Here is a 19,155-nt window from a genome sequence, read left to right on the forward strand (position 1 = left end):
CCATTTTGGGGGTGGAACTCTCATAATCAGAATTGCTTTTTAAATCATTTGTGAACAATTCTATTTTTTTCAATTAAATAATATACCCTGTAAAAATGTATCCACACCATCTATTTCAATAACATAATTTAAAATAGTTTGCAAAGCATTCAACAAAGAGCCCAACAAAAATAGGTATTCAATAAGTTACTCTGCTGATTAAATCAAAACACTGTTTTTCAAAGTCCTTTCAGGAACAGGCAGAAACTTTATCTCAAGTAAATTGTCTTAGAACTCTAATAAATAAAGCAGATAATAGGGGGAGGTTTTCTCCTTCTCCTCTGTGGATACCTTCATCACCCATAGGAGTCTGTGGCTATGTGGAACTCGATTTGGAAACTGCTGGCTTAAAACGTGTGATTTGGCCATCTGCAAGACCATTTTATGGCTAACTATATTTTCATCCTGTATTACTTGGAACCTACTGCGGCATTATCAGTGGACACTAGATCACTTCATTTAAAAGTTCCTGTGAGGAGTGTGCACCACTGAAGATTTCAAAATGTTGAAGTTGGTAAGTGTACTGCCTTTTACACAGGACAATCCTCAAAAAGTCTAAGCACTCAGAATAGTTAAAAATTCTTATCTAGATAATTAAAATAAGTTACACAAACTAGAGTGCTGAATAAAAAGCTTATATGCAAGGAAGAAAAGCTAATTAATATACCTCCTGTATAACAGCACGCATCTGGGCAAAGGACAAAAGGTCGCAACCAGACTAAGCACCTATTTCTCATCTCTTTACAATGTCAACTTGTGGAGCTGGCTCCAAGGAAGATAAAAGTTTTTAAGTCTGGGAAGAGTGAGCCACATTTAGGAGGCAAATCGTACTCACAGCCGCCTCAGTTTATCAAGCCCAGAGAAAGCGCCATTCATGTCTTCAATAGTCCAGGAAATTTCATTGTTCTTTAGATCCCTAATTTAAAAAAGGAGTATTTTTCTTTAGAGAAATGCTCCAAAAACTAAGATGACCCCCCCAGGAGGCACACCATTTGTAACAAATTCCTCGTCCTTCTCCATATTATCTCCACCCCTTCCAAAGCAATCAAAAGCTTCTCTCTTCAGCAGACCGCTCACACCCTGCCCACCTCCCTCAACAACATTTTAAGTTTTTGCCCAAAATCAGGACAGCTGACTCTGGCTCTATTAATTCTTCTATCGAGATGACTAAATTCTAAAAGACTTGAAAAGTATGAAAAATATATTAAACTTTAAAACCACTGCTCCAACCACACAAACAGGAGCGCGCCAAAGCATACAGCATGTCTTTCAATTATGTAATACTTCCAGTAGTGAATGGAGCAAAAGTTTCTGACAGGGCAAAAACCAAAAGCCCATTGCACAACATTAAATTAACATCTGAGAGATTTTTTCAAAGGTCAGTTAATTCAACTCTCTCTTCTTTCTCTTAGGACAGAGATCAGGTTGTGTATATAACTAGCATGATAAACAAGTATCTTCCTTGACTGTCCTCTGTCTTTCTTCTCAGAGTAATTCTTAATCTCTATTTTATAAAGAAAAAAACTAGTGGATTTTAAATGGTTTCCCTCTTAAGCAGTTACCAACTTCCTGGAGACCCTAAGAAGGCTCACTATAATCACCAAAACAATCTGATCACTGTCCTTTTTAATCCCTTTACGAAACACACATGGATGAAATAGAGCCATTTTAATCAAACTGATCTGGGAAAGATTAAGACACTACTTCGGAGGCTATATACATTTCCTTGACAACAAAGGAAATCTGCTTAGAGAAAAGTGGGCACATTTAGGAACCAATTAGGTTCCTGTACTGAGAGCAAAATGTGTAACTTACAGAGTCTTTAAACTGGAAAGGCCCCGGAAGGCACAGTCAGCAATGTAGCTGACTCTGTTGTTCCCGATGTGCAGTGTGTTTAGCAAGCTTAGGCCAAGGAAGCTTGAATCGTCCAACCTCGATAAGTGGTTGAAAGTTAGGTCCCTGTAAAGAAAAAAGGAATAAAAAAAAGTAATGCTAGTTTTAATTCTTCAATTCAACACAACGACTTGTTTTCTAAAAGATAGGTAATACATATAGCTACAATAACCCTTATTTTAAAATTCCGCTTTAATAATACGTAAACATTATTTCTAATCTCACTAATTTAAAAAAATACATTCTCTTCACGTGAAAATAACCATCATTGCTTTTGTCAATGTAGCACAGAACTGAAAACAGCAGAGTTGGCTTCAACTTATCACAACAAAAATACGACTAGGTTGCATGTGAAAAAAGCTGTCACCTTGGAAACTTTGTTATGAAAATTTCACAGATCAGTGGTAAGAAGCTCATGCTCTGGCATGATCCCTGCTCTCAAACCTGAGGAGAATAAAAGGCAACTCACAGCTCACTGAGCTTCTGGCAGAACTCCCAGGCATCAGGGCTGATCTTGTTGATGGCATTTTGGCTGAGATGAAGTTCCTGCAGCATCAGCAAGCCGTAAAGCCAACCTTTGGTAATCTCTGTTAGGTTATTATGGTCCAGCTGCCTACATTTACAATAAGAATCAAAAGCAGAGGCAAAAATTCATTATTTAGTCTCTTCAAAGGGGACATATGATTACAACCTACTACATATTCCTATTGTTACTAGATGTTTAGCTTTTGTAATATAAAGACATCGGCAAAAAAAATATAACTATAAATTCTTATAATTTATGTGCTTATAAATTTATGTACTTATAAATTCTCAATTATATCACCTGAAACAAAACTGAATACTAAAATTATGAATGAGATTGTGAATGATGACATTTTAACAGAGGATTTCAAATAAGAGCTACTGAATGTTCACTGAATATTCTGTGATCATACTACCCGAGCGGAAATTGCGATAACCCACACTTACAAAACTTCCATGTTGCTCAGCCCCCAAAAAGCTCCATCCATAAGTTTTGTTACTCCATTTCTTTGCATTTTCAGAGACTTCAGAGCACCAAGACCTTGGAACGTGAGGCCATCTACGTTTTTAATCTTGTTTCGGTTCAGTTCGCTGCATTGGATATCACAATTAAACAGTTAGCTCATATGACAAATTCTGGAGGTGGTAATAAAATGTATTGCTACTATGATATTAAACCAGTCAATATTAAATTACATAGCATGTTTTAAATTTCTAAACATTTTTACTGAGAAGAATTTCAATTTATCAGCAGTGAGTGAATTTCCTTCTGAAATGTGTGATGCATTTTTGGAATAAGAAAATACTGAAACTAGACTGTAGTTTATCTTCTAAACCATTGTCCATTCAATATAGAAGCAAATGAATTAATGTGTTTTTAAATAATCCAGAATGAGAATATTGAATATTATGCTAAAACATAAGGTCCTGTCCAAACTGCTTACAAAGTTGGTTTTATCTTTCACAATTCTTTTTGGGTTTAACGCTTTCTCTTTAAGGCAGCAGTTTTTAAACTTGGTTGCATGCTGGAATGACCATGTGAGTTTTAAAAATTACTGAAGCCTGGATCTTATCCCTAGAGGCTCTAATATAATTGGTCTAGGGTGTGGCCTGGAGATTTTTTAAAAGCTCCCCAAGTATTTGTAACATGCAGCCAAGGCTGAGGACCACAACTGCAGAAGCCTGTTCACAGATCATTCTACCATTATTAATGAGACAGTTCTTTACAGCCACTTAAGCCATCAAAGCCTCCTGGAGTTGCTGCTATCATTCTCATAAACCACAGCTATTGAGTGTCCCCATGATTTCTTCAGTACCACAATGGCACCTCTGTAAGGAGGTCATTCAATGATTACCCTGTTCACTCTTTCAAGTAACAATCTAACGTGTCTTGTCAGGCAGCAGCTGGCACAGCGTAACATTCAAGGCTCCTTCCAATTTGGAGATTCTACAACTCCAGCTCTCCAAGGAAAGGCAGCCACATCCTTGTTTCTAAACTCCTTTTGCCACATCATGGATTTTAAGGAGTAGACACCAAGGGTATGGAGGAGGTGAGGAAATAATACCTATTAATAAGAGGGCATTTACTTACAGGTGTTGCAGTTGGGGCAATTTAAACATCTTGGGTGGGATAGCTGAGATTCGGTTCCTGTTCAGCTTCAACACTAGGAGTGTGTTGGCCAAATTGTCAAAACACCCAGGTTCCACTGATGTGACTCGGTTGCTGTTGATATACCTGTTGAAAGTTTAAAGATGAACTTCTCTGATTTCTTTGAAAGACAAAGTACTTGCAATCTCTGCATTATAAAGAATCTCTGGGGAACTCAACCATCAATGGACACTTAAAATCATTACTGTTTAGGACCTTGTGGGCAAACAGTGATTACGATTTACAAGTCTGTCTGAGGAAAAAGTGACTGGACTATTTAAAGGTTACAAAATTGTATTATGGATGCCTATCTACTTTTTATGAAATTAATTATTACTAAAACACAGCAATGGTTTGATTTTAATTTTTTTCAAAAAAGAAGAGGCACTTTTCACACTATAGTTTTTCTAACAAAGAATGTCTAAATTTTTGTAATCCAAAAGTGTAAGAATCAAATGAAGATTATGATTGTTGGGGCTTACAGCAAATTTCAAGTCAATAAGTTACATTTTTGATTCATCAACAGTAAAACAGGCAGAGTTTATCACATCTTAAAGTTTTTTTTCCCATTATAACAATATTCTCATTACAGGTGAACATTTTTGTTAAAGAAAACTTCACTTACAGATATTTGAGTTGTAGGGGTGGAAATGCAGTCTTAAGCTCTGAAATATTATTGCTGCTCAAGTCTAAAGTTTCAAGGGATTGAAACTCTTTCAAATGTTCAGGTACTATTTCAACAATCCTGTTTCCAGCCCTAGAATTAAAAGATAGCACAGATAAAAGGGTTAATAGTACAACACTCTGAATGGAGAAAAATATTTTCCATTCCTAACTTGTTCATCACAAATATGGAAATATGTTCATCAGAAATATGATGGATCCAAACAGTACTTTTAAAAGTTAAACAGAAATACCACGGCCACTTTATTCATTAAGTCATAAATCATATTAATATTAGAATATATGAAAAACCTTCCTATATAAAGATGGGGTACTGTGTAGCACTTAAAGGTAACTTTGAATTTTCTTTATGTTATTTTTCTCAATAATTATTCCTTCTCATTTTATTAAATGACATTTTATGTTATATGATATGCCTAGCACCCACTTGGGATACCAGGCACTGCTGAGTTAATTCCCTATTCCTTCTTCTTGATTCCTAATTTATTTTTAATTCTTCTCTTGAAAAGTACCCCTATTGTAGGTACCAATGAACTTAAAGTATTCATCAGATTGGGGCTTTTTTAGAGCCATACTAAAGAGGTCGCTTTTTCTTTAAGAAATTCCAAGTTTCCATGCACTGCCACTGTAATATTATAAAAATATTACATAAGAGCACATCGGTCTGAATAATTCCTGGGTATAATTAGATCAAAACATGCTTTGACATTAACAGTCTTAAACATGATGTCCTCTACGGTAGCCACTTGCCACATGAGGCTCTTTAAATTAAAATTAATTCAAATTAAATGTTAAAATTTAGTTCCTTAGTCACAGTAGCCACATTTCAAGTGCTCAATAGCCACATGCACCTGACAGCTATCAAATGGTATACTACGCATACAAAACATTCTACCATCATGGAAAGTTCTATTGGTGAGTATTACACTGGACACCAAACAAAAAAACAACAAAAAACAAACAAAAAAGAGGCCAAGTAAAAGCTCTTAAAAGGTTAACACAATAGCTTCCAAGGGGAAATTCAGCATTAAGTCATGATTTTGTTAGAAATGGGAATCAAACGGATGTGCAAGTAATTTTAATTGTCATATTAGATCAGGCAGTTTGGCCATTTTAAACCATCCTTTGGCAGGGGAAAATAACATGTCTACAACCCAAGGAACAATGAAACAATCTGAATGCTCTAAGCGGAACTCTGTATTTTATACTAGTCACACACTGGTGTTTCTATACATAGTGTGCAGTTAGTCTTTACATAATGAAAAAACTTAGAAAATACATCTTATGTGTGTATCTTTCTTGCAAATAATAGATTTCTATGGTGCTTTGAGTTTATTAAGCTCTTTTGCATTATTATAATTCATAGGCCTCTCATATCTCAAAAGGTTCGTAAGTTAGGTGTACCTCTTATGCATTTTCACAAAATCCTATACTGCATGCTGACATAGCACTTATACTACTGATCTTCTTTGCCACACTTGAGCTTCACAGAAGCAAGGATATGTCTCTATCCCCGCATCTTGCAAAGTGTACGGAATCTAACAATGTTGAACGCCCATTAGGTGCCAAGCCCTATGCTCAGCACTTTTCAAATATTATGCCATTTAATCATAATAAAATTTCTCTGTTACCAACACTATAATTTTAAAATCAAGAAACCAGGGTTTTTCCCCTAACAAAAAGTCCAAGCATTCCCAAGCCACCTCACTCACAGAATAAGTCTGGATTGGTCCCAAAGCAATCCCTTAAGGCTTATTTCATAGAATACAGGGTATCAAGGATGTTTTGGCAATTCTTACACGGACATGCTCCTCCAGAAAGGTATGCTACTTCCTACCTTGCAAAAATGCTGAATTTCTGGTTTGAAATTGATGTGGGAATCCACCCTGGCTCACTGAACCATCATCGCTGCCAACACTAAGAATGCCCCAGAACGGCGCCCCTCCCAGTCTGTGCTTGCCCCCTGCGCAGGTGAGAGGGGTCTCCCCCGGGGTGTGCATGTGTTCAGCATCCACCAGAGTTAGAAGGTCAACTTCCAGAATACCTGCAAATGTCAAGTGCTGCTTTCTCCATAAGAAGAAAAATAAGTGAAGAAAACAGACTACACATTTTTTAAACAACAAACTAACAAAACTTCTTAAAATATTAACCCTGCACCATGTTATTTTTAAGGACTGTGGGGAATTGTCTTTTTTTGATCTTTAAAATCTAAGTCATCAAAAGAATCTAGCCCCATTTTTAAAAATAATCCTATACAAGGTAACAAGCATAGACAATGTATACATTAAGAACAGAACTTTGTGATAATGCTAAGATTTTTTTAAAAGAAAAGATTTAGCAGTCATGAATATCAAGCCCCTCAGATTCCCATTAAGTCTTACAGACTTTTGTTTAGAGTCAAGTCAGCCATGACCTCTGATTTTGACCATGTCCCACATCTGGATTCACCAGTGTATAAACTCCTTGATCTAGCTGTGAGGTACAGAGTAATGCAAGTGAGACAATTAGTCAATTTCTAGGTCCCGGAGACAAATTCAGTCCAAGAGACATGCCACAGGGCCTTAGGGTCAGGGTGTGTGGGTTCAGTAAAACCACGCTTTGGGGGGACAAAAATTTCCTATTAAATACATAACCCAAATGTTTGCATTACCAGGATGTCCTCCCACAAACAGTGGAAGAACCCTGAAGCGCCCAAGCGCCCCTCTCTCCAGCAGCCCCGCCACTATCTCCCTTCAAACTCTGCATCTGGCTTTGGTCTCCAGGCTGTCTGTGGTAAGCGCAGCTACACTTATATTTAACAACAACAGAAAGAAAACACTTGGCCACAGATTTTTGCAATAAATGGAGCAAATTAGTTTTGCGGGGAAGGAGAGGGAGGCCCACAGGTGTCTGTCACGTTGGTCAAATAAGGCTACAAGTTAGATAACAGGCCATACAATCTTTGGTTTATATATTCATTTGTTTATAAGGTAATTATGAACAAGGTATTAAAACTGCCAATTACTTGAATGACGAATCAAATTTTCCTTGCAGTAAAAGCATGCTCCAGCCAAAGCCGGCAATTTCCTGAACTGCACACCTCCTAAACTGCAGTGTGAAAGTGCTCAGTTATAGACACGGCATGCACAGTGCCCTCTTTGTGAGCTCTGCTCCCTCGCACAAAAATCCCTCACAACTGCCAGAATAATAGTCCCTGTATCACAAAAATTTGAATCTGTCCTAATGGAACTGAATTAAATCCAAACACCACTTTCTTATTAGCTCTTGGACTAACTGGCAAATAACCACCTGATATGTACCAGTTTAAAACAAAAACACAAACAAATGAAAAACCCCTTCCTTTATATCATGAAAGAAAGGTTTTAAAAAAGGAGACAACTACCTTAAAAAATTGGATAAAAAAACGTATTTTATCATCGTACAACCCTCAAGATAAACATATTCCATGAATTGGGTCACAAACATCCACTTCTAGAAGACAAAGATTCAATTCAACTCCAGCTTTTTCTCCAAATATGGATAAATGTCAAAATTGATCAACACCTTAAAAAGCACTGCAGTTAATATTTTTGACGGGAAATGTGCAATGCTTGAATAAAAACAAAACTGTGAATAGCTTTTCCCATTATTTAGTTACTGTGTAAATGTCATCTCGCCATTGTTCAAAAATCACAATATGGTACTGTCAGTATTGGAAGGTGTTTCAGCCTCATGCAAATCTATCTTAGAGACAAGGAACATTTTGGTCTGCTATGTTTGTTGATTGTACAGGAAGTTCCACGGTCAAATCACTGCTGAGGTGAAATATAATTAGTCACTTGTGGACACACAAACCTGGGGACTTGGTTGGTCAGGAACGCAGACGGTTCCCTCAGGCTTCCAAGAAGCCACAGGAAAAACAAGAAGCCACAGGAAAAACAGGAGTCCCAGGTATTTCAGCTTTGGCTTTTTGGGTCCAACAATAATGGCTTCATGTTGTTGCCAATTTCACTTTCCAGCCAACTTTGCCAAAAACTTTTAAAATGCACAGGGGCAAACATGGCTTACCATTTTCGACTGGTGATATTTACTCTGAGCGTGCTGGAGATGTAACTATGAACTAGAATGGATGCACTCCTTGACCTCACAGAGCTTAAAGTCTAATGGGGAAAGAGCAGGCCACGGGGAGAGGTCAACAGTGGAAAGTGCTGTGACAAGGAAGGAAGAACGGGCAGTGGAAGCGGAATGCATAGACTCCCAGAGAGCGGTGGGAGAAGTGTACGAGGAGCAGCTGCACTGAGACCTCAGGGATGAGGACTTGGCTCAGGAGAGCGAGGGCCCTGCCGTTCCAAGCAGAAGCAAAGACGTGCATCAGGTCTCAGGCAAGCGAGAGCAAAGCAAGGCTCTTCCCTTAGAGGAAATGAAAGAATGGCTTGATGGCTGGAGTTCAGAGTGTATGCGTGGAGAACGGAGAAAGAGGAAGCTCAAGAGTGAGGCGGGCAGAAAAGAGAGCAGTCAAAGGGAGCAGTCAAACCACACCAGGCATTTGGTCTTTATCGCAAGATCAAGTGTGGGGAGGGGGCCAGAGGACGAGTGGTGGGCTGACAGTATCACGCGTGCATTTTCGAATGGCTGCCTTTGCAGCAGTGGGTGGAAAGAAAGGTGGGGGCAGGCAAGACCAGGTGCAAGAGCACCATTTCAGAGGCTCCTAACTCTATGCAGAGGACAGAGGAAGGCACAATGATGATGGTCTGCCTCAACGCCCACTTTGGGGGTGAAGCCCCACTCTTCCTCCAGTTTCCAGAGCACAAGCTGTGCTTTTCTCCTCCCTTGACATCCATACGGCACTGCAGCCTCTGGCCACAGGGGCCCAGGTCAGCTCTACTGCAGCTCCCACTTACTGTTACCACTGCACCCTGTGTTTCTGATTTGGGAGGCCTTCTAAGGCATGGGTGCAGACTAGGGTCCCCTCATGCTCAGGTGTGAGATGCTACTGACCACAACAGTCCAAACCTGGCATTTTAATGTGTCTGTAATCACTAAGACAATGGGTAAGTGTGTAATCTCACATATACAAACTGTGCTAGTTTGTTCTGATACTCGGAACTGCCCTGAATGTAAACCTGGACTAAATTAATACAGTAAAATATAACTTAGGTTAGTGATATGACCACTTGGTTTGACACTGATGGGTTCTACTTTGACTCTGTGATCTCCAGAAATCATAAGTGTCTCAAAAGAACCTTCATGCACTCTTAAGTGGATATAAATGGTGTTAGTTTATTTCCAGAATCAGAAAGGAAAACCACAGAGCAGAATATTCTTTGTTAGTGGGGAACCAGAATATCAGGTTTTTTCACACTGGAATTCCTCAACCAATCAAAGGGTAGCGTCTCCATGAATAAGAAATATGTCAATAGTTTCAGCTGTCTCCTACCTACTGCATAAGATAACAGGCAGCTTAAGGCTTTGCAGCTGTGATGTGTAAGGACTGGCAATCTGGGCGATTTAGAGAAGGTATCTGAATGCTGCATTTTCCTTTTAGAGAGGATGTGTGGAAATTTAATGTGAAACCATTTTTTATATGTTTGCAACGCCATCTTTTCTTAGAACTCATCTCTCTAACACATCCCTTAAGCCCAATTCTGTTACTGCAACTAATAAATTGCTGAATCTGTGGTCATACCATACAAACAGCCATCGAGCAAGCATATTAAATGTATTGACTGGTACAGTCAGCCTGGCCCCAAGGAAATACTGATTTCTATATATAACTTGCAAACAACCAGTCTAGCACGATTTATAAAGGAATTACAAGTTGTTAAAGAAAACACTACATTTTGCAAACACATTAAAGATTACTTTTACTTCCAACAATAACCCCTGTCCCCTCTAAAAAATGTCTCCTTGAAAACTACCTTTACTGGACTAAGTAACACCCCATAATATCAGGCTTCTTTTAACAGAAAGATTGGCAAGCAAGGAAGCTCTTCCATACAGATAAAAATAAACTGTCTCTGCTCATCTCTTTTCTAAAAAGATAATTAAGAAGTTTCATTAAAAGAACACATGTTCAGACTGGCCCACTGGTACTGTGGCATCAAAGAATACAGGCGACTGAGGAAACTTCTGCAAGAAGAGAGATTCTTGATTAAGAATTAATGATGCTAATGAGCAAATGAGCCACAGTGTGAGGGGCAGAGTCAGTTCTTTCAGCTAAAAGCCAGGTTGACATAAAACAATTATCTTTTGGATCATAAACATGATAAGATGGCCATGATATTTTAATACAGAGGTCCTACAATAATCAGGTCCCTATTCATGTGCCAGTCATAACACATGTTGAAAACAGAAAAAGAAACACGAGCTGGGCGCAGCGGTGAGCACCTGTGGTCCCAGCTACTCCGGAGGCTGAGGCGGGAGGATCACTTGAGCCCGGGAGCTCTAGCTCTAGTCTAGCCTGGGCAACACTGTGAGACCACGTCTCAAAAAAAAAAAAGGAAAGAAAGGAAAAGAAATATATGGGTCAAAAACCCATTCCCACCACACCACCACATAAAAACCCTTCTTTGATCCCCAAGTGTAAATTCAATCTAGTCCTTTATGTAAACAGAAATTTAAAAGCAAATCCTTGAAGACAACAAGATGATGAAGATACTTACTGAAAAATTTTAATCTGAAATAATTTAAATACAATAAAAATGGACTCTACTTGGATTTAGTAAAATTTTAAAAAATTCTCCATCTCGGCCGGGTGCAGTGGCTCACGCCTGTAATCCTAGCTCTCTGGGAGGCCGAGGCGGGTGGATTGTTTGAGCTCAGGAGTTCAAAACCAGCCTGAGCAAGAGCGAGACCCCGTCTCTACTAAAAATAGAAAGAAATTAATTGGACAACTAAAAATATATAGAAAAAAAATTAGCCGGGCACGGTGGCGCATGCCTGTAGTCCCAGCTACTCGGGAGGCTGAGGCAGGAGGATCGCTTGAGCCCAGGAGTTCAAGGTTGCTGTGAGCTAGGCTGATGCCACAGCACTCTAGCCCAGGCAACACAGTGAGACTCTGTCTCAAAAAAAAAAAAAAAAAAATTCTCCATCTCCTTTTCAAGGCAGAGGCCTTCCATAGTCATCTTCACATGGCAGGCCCCTGCTCTGGTTAAGCTGTGCGTTTGAGTCTCCCACTAGCTTGTGATTTACTTGTGAGTGTAGAGAGCTTCTCATTCATCTTTGGTTCCCCAGAACTCAGGATTAAATGAGTAAGTTCAAGACTCTGAAGTGAACAATCCTTTAGATTGGCCCATAGGATTTATCTAAGCTGTTGTTCAAGATGCCTTTGTACATCTGAAAACAGTATGCCCACTATGGCTGCCAGCCAGAAAACATAAACATAAAACTGATATCCTGCCTTAATCAACCTCCTAAAAGAACTCTTTGATACAATAATTTAAACTACAGTTCTGCAGAGAGGAGATTTTGATTCCATTCCTGGTTCTGTGTCTTGATCTACTATAGTATGTGAAGGAACCTCGATTTTCTCAAGGAAAATGGAGGGAAATGGAATGAAATGATCTTTTCCAGCTCTAATAAGCTGTGATTCTAGATGTGGATGACAAACACTGCAAATGACCAGATTTGCTACAGAGGCTTCACACAACTGCGTTATGTAAAAACCATAGCCTCTTACAGAACCTAGCATCCCCTCCCTCCTCTCTCCTGTGTTGGAGTCGCGCTGCCTTGGATGTGCAGTCTTCCTTTCGCTAGGCTTACCTTCCTCATTTCCCTGGGGCGTATCTTCCATTAGCTTTCCAAGAAACCATGTATAACCTCCTTATGTTTGGAAATGTCTTTATAGGATGGACAGTTTGGGTGTGTATAGAGTTTAGATTATTAATAGGATTAACAGAAGTACAGATTATTAATAGGATTTGAAGACAATGATTTAGGCTATCAGAGTGCTCACGGATCTACGTCTGAGGAGCCAGAGGCCGCTCTCTCTACCCCAGTGTTTCTCAAACTTGAGCAGACATCAGAATTGGGGGGTGGGGGCATCCTGAAGCACAGAATGTTGAGCCCCACACCTGCAGGGCTTCTATTTCAGCGCGTCTGGGGTGGGACCTGAGAACCTGCCTTTCTACCAGTTCTCAGGTGGTGCTGATGCTGCTAGGAGCATGGGAAACCCACTGTCAGTGCTCACAGGCAACCTGCTTTGTGGGGTTTTTCCCCTCCTCTCAGAGCCTCTCTTTCTCCCTGGTTTTGTGACATTGCACAGTCATATACCTTACTAAAGGTCTTCTTTTTTCATTGTGATGATGCTTAGTCGGCCCTTCCAATCTAGAAACTTGTACTCCTCAGTTCTGGGAAATTCTTCTGTGTCTTTGATAACTTCCCCCCTTCCATTTCCATAGATGTCTCTTTGTGGAATTCCAATTAGATAAATGTTAGACTTCCTAGTTGATTTTCCTCTTTTCTCATTTTTTCCTCTCCAGTTTTCATCCCTTTTACCTTGGATTCTTGTTTCTGAGAGAGTTCTTCAACTTCCTCCAAACACTTCTATTACTTTTGGAACTTCATTTCTGAATATTCTTTTTTATTACTTTTTTTTACCACGTTCTTCTGGTTTTATGAACATAATATCTTCTCTTCTCTCTCCAAAGATATCAGATTTATTCTGAAGTTCCCTTCTCCTTCCACAGTCTCTGACTCTCTTTTTTCATTTTGTTTCAGACCCTCTTTGTTAGAAACGTCTCCAAAAGCCTGGTCATTGGCTAGTCATTCATATTTAGTAAAAAGGAGCACTTACAGCGCACTCAGGGCTGTGTGTGGTACAGGCTTGTTGAATGGTGAGTCCCAGTGCAGGTGGCTGTGAGGAACCTATTTCAGGGAGGGGTATTTCTGTGGGTCTCAGTTCTCAAATCCTCCAATCTCCAGTGTGGTAAGTATAAGCATGGCTGTTGGCTGCTACCATCTGGGAAGGCTAACAGGGAAATAAGCTAAGAGGAAGGGGTGTCAGCATTCAGACTTCCCTCATTTCAGAAGATGATGCCTTCAATCCTCTCCCCCTGCACGACTCAGGCCATGTCTTGAATCCCGGAGACTTTCCGTTTAAGATCTCCTGAAAATAAACTTCCAGTCCTCTGCGTAGGGGGAGGGTGGTCACTGGGCTTTGAGCTTTGGAGGAGAAACCTAGAGGCCTGATTACTTCTTTTAACTAATGTCATTTTCAGTCCTACTCTGCACTCCCACCTTTATAGGTTTTGAATTCCTGAACCATTCTGAGGTTCTGCAACACACACACAGCTTGCTTTGTTTTCAGGATTAACTCCATTTTCTCTCTCTTTTAAGTCACTTATAACTTATCCATTTGCTTACTACATTTTTATGGCATCTTTCATTTGGACTGTATCCTGTCTTTATGTTCTTTATTTTCCCTTTGTTCCTGTTGGTATGCACTTTTGTAATTACTTTCATTTTTAAGGGGATTTTAGAAAGGAGCAGATTGAAACGAACGCACTCAATTCATCACGCTTAACAGGAAGTCTTCAATAGAAATTCAATCTAAGAATAAAACCAGTTTTTCTTCAAAAACCAAAATAAAACCTTCCTTCAAAAAAAGTCACTGTGATTTTTATACTGAAAAAATCATTCAAGTTAGATTTGTATATACGATTTTAACAAAAATTTACCTCATATAAAGAATTTGCACTCAAGATGATAGTACAAAAATCAGAAAACAGTGCATCATTGTTAACCTCAAACCCAAATTAATAGTTATCAGAGAGAGGATTAATTCTGTATCAACATCAGGCTAAATTAATCTCATTGCAATTTTTTATACGGTTCACAGACCAATTCACTAGGAACATCACGGACACAGAATATCCTGATTTCACCCAAGTATTTAACTTGCCCTTGCGAATAAGACACAGAAAACGTAGTGATAATGATCACGTAGGCAGGTGAATCCACAACCCTTATCTTTTTTCGCAGACTGGCATCAGCCTTTAGGGAAGCTGCTAGTGGCTGCTACTAGGCCTGCCTGTGGCCCTGTGCTGTGAACAAGACAGAGACGTGAATACTCGAGTGCAAATGCCACAGGACTAATGAAGTATCACTAATCTATTAGATGAATCATGATCCAAAACCTCTCAAAGTACTAAAATGACGGTCTAGAAGCAAGACAAGAATTGAGCTGGGTAAGGCCGTGTTTTGAATTTTTAGTCAAGCATTTTTACAAGGCCTATTTGAAAGCAATTCTTATGAAAATGGCAACGAACTTAGGAAACTCAGCTGACCACAGATTCAATATGAGCCAATAATACAACATGGTACTTAAAATGTTAATATAATCATATGCTTCATTAATGTCTAGTATTCTGGTCAAGAGAGATGGCTCACCACATTCTGCATAAGTCAGACCACATCTCAAATATCTTGTTCTGGGCACCATATATTACCCTGTCGTGCCAGACAGGTGTGTGAGGGGGAGAACTTTAAGGCTGACACCCCTTCCTCTTAGCTTATTTCCCTGTTAGCCTTCCCAGATGGTAGCAGCCAACAGCCATGCACTGTGCAGTGTAATAACCACTGGCTATGAGTGGTCATTGAAATACATTAATAAACTGAAAATTCAATTCTTCTTTCACACCAGCCACATTCCAAGCACGCAATAGTCATGTGTCTAGTGGCTCCACAGTGAACAGTACAGACAGACAATTTCCACCACTGCAGAAAGTGCTACCAACAGCGCTGCTCTAGACCCCAAGTCACACAAGAAACGGGAATGAGACTATGAGCCAGGAGAAGGAAAGGCTTTAAGAAAACCTTATATTTTAAGGCTTGTAATATTATGCAGAAAATAGAACAAAGTTGTCTTCCCCAGTACACAGAACTGGAACAACAGGTAGAAGCTACAGAAGGGCAGAACTCAGCTTAACATGTTAAAAAAAAAAAAAAAAAAGAAAAAAAAGTCTGGGCAATTAGAACCAGTCACTATGGAAAGGCTCCTCATCAAGAATAAGCTTTTGTCCCTAGAAGTGCTTGAGAGGAGGGAGGTCAGATAACCTCCCTTCCAGGGATTTTTCTGCAGAGAAAAATATCTCTTCTGAGTTACCAGGATTGTGCATCAACACTCAAAACAAACAAACAATATGGGTCACAACCAGTTACATAATGTAGCAAACTATTTCTAATTCCTTTCACCTTTTCTTTGATACATGGGGATTGTGCTGAGGAAAGAAAAAGACTGGAGGAGTATTAGAGAAAAAGAGATTTAAACAATTGACTACTTCCCTGAGTCTGTAAACATCCATTCATTTCTGAAGAGTATTGCTCTCTATCCAAGGCCAATTACCTTGTGTGGGATCACACGGCAGTAAGTGGCTAAATTCAAAGCACCTGATTTTTTCTAAAAAAAATTATGCTCATTTTTATTCTATTCCATAATAGGTTTTGTTATAAAAGTGGTTACCATTGCTCATGCATAGTAAAATTGACAGTCGAAGAACGTATATAATGTTTATCCTATGCTGTATGGTACTTGCAACATAAATATTACCTTAATATTTCACTTTGCCTTCAACCTTGCTCTAGAGACTGCTCTATCTACTGGATAAAGCTATTTGGAGAGGAAGGGAGACAGCCAGGCAGGTGGTTTTAAGTGCTTGAAAGGAGGTGTTTATATTTATAACTGCCTTTCCTTTCATGTTTTAAATTTAATACTTAAGCAATTTTCAGCCAAAGAAAGAAGAGGTGGTACTGGTTAGAGCTCAGTTTCATTGTTTTGGTCTCTCTATCAAACTAAAGCCCTGAACCTCTGGCCTATGGAACACAACAGAGAAACCAAAATAAGGAAGAGGAGGAGGAAAAGCAACTAGGCTAAGACAGAGACACATGTTGAATCTTGCCATCCAATCATGAAAAGCAACCGGCTGTAACTTTATTGTTTTGTCTGTCTTGGCAGAACAAGTCTCATTCGGCATCAAGGAGTCTCCTGGTAGACGTTGTACCTGATACTTCAAAGCAGCAACTGAAATGGCTAGAATGAATGTGAGAGAGGGAATGAGAAAATGGTGTAGGTTCAGGGTAAATATTGGTACTGCAGGAGTTTTTGTGGCCAGCTATGCTGGAAGGTCAAGTCAAGGGAGTTGAGGGGTCTTTTACTGGCTTTAAGAAACACCGTTGGAAAAAAGTTGCCTAATGAAACTGAGTCACTCTTGTCAAATCTAAAATTGTTGTCACCTTGGAAAAACCAAGCTTTAAAAGGCAAACAATTTTACGTGTATGTGGAGAGGCAGGCACAGAAAAGTTAACACTCTCTCTCTATATATGTGGTGTCCCAAAAGTCATCATACGTAGGGAAAATGGGAAATTGTAGCTAAATGTACCTTTAGTTACAAAACATTCATTACAAAATTCTTCCTTTGTACAGAGACTTTTGGGACACCTGTATGTATATTAATTTGGACCAAGCCATCCATTCATTCACTCAACAAGTACTGAGTGAGTACCTACCATGTGCCAGGCACCGTGCTGCATGCCAGGGTTACAATGGGGACAAAAACAGACACCAGCTCAGCTCTTGTGAAATTACATTTTGGAGGAGGGAACAGACATTAAAGAATAACAAATATACAACTGAAAAATGTGAGTACTTATACAATAATAAAGTAGATCTTATAACACAGGAGATACACAGATGCATAAGGGGAAAACCAAGTCTGATTCAGAAACAGCTTAGGGGAGGACGAGTATTCCAGGCAGGGGGAAAAGCATATGCCAAGGAACCTGGGGCAGGAACAACTTGGCACATTCCCAGAATTGAGCAATGGTTCCAGAGACTGCACTATGGGCAAAGAGGACACAGGTCAATCCTTCCTGAGAAGGATTTTGCTCTTGACCTAAGAGCAATGGGGAACCACTGAAGAGTTTAAAGAATCATGTAACAATGGCAAATTTATATTTCGAATGCAGTCATTCTAAATTGAGAATTTAAAAACCTAGCAAGCTGTATTCTGGGGACCGGTTTATGCTTAAATGTGAAGATAAGCTTACAGAATGTTTGTCACAAACACAGCTCTGTGTACAGTAAACTCTCTTTTATGTGCAAGTCATATATAAACATTTCAAAATCTTATAAAAGAATACAACTTATCATATTAAGATATGTATGTGTTTATTTGGTAAGACTTGAGATTCATGAGCTTATTTCCATTAAACACAAGATCTGGCTTTTGTGTACTGGTGAAGGTTGTGGCCTTCTGCTAGGGTTTGAATATCTGTCCTCTCCAAACCTCATGTTGAAATTTAATCCCCAATGTGTACAGGTCATGAGGGCTGCACCCGCATGAATGGATTAATCCATTCATGGATTAATGGGTTATCATGCGAGTGGGACCAGTGGCTTGATAAGAAGAGGAAGAGAGACCTGAGCTAACATGCTCAGTCCCCTCCCCATGTGATGCCCTGCTCCACCCCAGGACTCTGCTGCAGAGTCCCTACCAGAAAGAAAGCTCTCATCAGATGCGGGCCCTTGACCTTGGACTTCTCGGTCTCCGTAACTGTAAGAAATAAATTTTTCTTTATAAATAACCAAGTTGCAGGTATTCTAAAATTCAGGCATTTGTTATAAGCCACAGAAAATGGACTAAGACACACTCTAAAATACAATATCCTTTATATGTGAAAAGAAGACATTAGCCCATTTATCCATATCAGGACAGCATACGTTTTAGAATGAATTTTGCAGCAAAAGTGGTCAAGTTTCACGGGTTTCTCTACACCCAAATGCAAATAAGGATGGGATATGGTTTGTGTCCACTTAATCAAAATGAAACTCCCCAATTCCCCCAGAAACTTATGTTCTAATTTTGGCCAAAGCTGCTCCTTGAGTTCCTTAATTAATATTACAAACTGATGACCTCTTTTCAAATATTGACTTTTAAAGGTTTTGGTTTTAAAAAAAAAAAAGTTAACAACTATATGAGATTTACTGCATAGCTACAAAGTTACTCAGATACATTATCACTTGAAAGTGTATATAATGCTGGCCTTCCCTATATGCAACTTTACCTCCGAGCTGTGAGCCTATTAAAATATCAATATTGTTTTTAAAGTTAAAGTTGAATTTGATGAATTATTTAAATATACTCTTAGGAATGAAATTCCCACCTAATATGGTGCTGGGTTCAGTATATAAATAACAGAACACTGCAGATCTGATTAGTGACCACTAGTTCAACTCTACCCTATTCGTCATCCGGAAGTCAATGCTCCTGCAACTCCCACCCCATGGCCAATTCCCCTTTGTGTAAAAAGAGATGTGGCCCTCACCCACAGCAGAGCTCAGGGCACAGAACAGCTCCAGGAATCCATGGATAACAGGTATTTGATAAGTT

At 39.3% G+C, this 19,155-nt stretch overlaps 1 protein-coding gene across 1 annotated transcript in view; it reads right to left on the reverse strand.

Annotated features, from left to right (window-relative positions):
- The window catches only part of LRIG3 (leucine-rich repeats and immunoglobulin-like domains 3), a 45,881-nt gene that overhangs the window by 13,247 nt on the left and 13,479 nt on the right, over positions 1-19,155 (reverse strand). Inside the window, exons 4-9 of the mRNA XM_012661572.1 lie at positions 4,731-4,862; positions 4,049-4,192; positions 2,905-3,048; positions 2,402-2,545; positions 1,855-1,998; positions 875-955 (exon numbers count right to left, since the gene is read on the reverse strand). Coding sequence (XP_012517026.1) covers positions 875-955; positions 1,855-1,998; positions 2,402-2,545; positions 2,905-3,048; positions 4,049-4,192; positions 4,731-4,862 — 789 coding nt within the window. The remainder of the gene's footprint in view (positions 1-874; positions 956-1,854; positions 1,999-2,401; positions 2,546-2,904; positions 3,049-4,048; positions 4,193-4,730; positions 4,863-19,155) is intronic.

The sequence above is a fragment of the Propithecus coquereli genome, unplaced genomic scaffold (genome assembly GCF_000956105.1).
Source record: "Propithecus coquereli isolate 6110/MARCELLA unplaced genomic scaffold, Pcoq_1.0 Scaffold72, whole genome shotgun sequence".
NCBI classification, from domain to species: domain Eukaryota; kingdom Metazoa; phylum Chordata; class Mammalia; order Primates; family Indriidae; genus Propithecus; species Propithecus coquereli.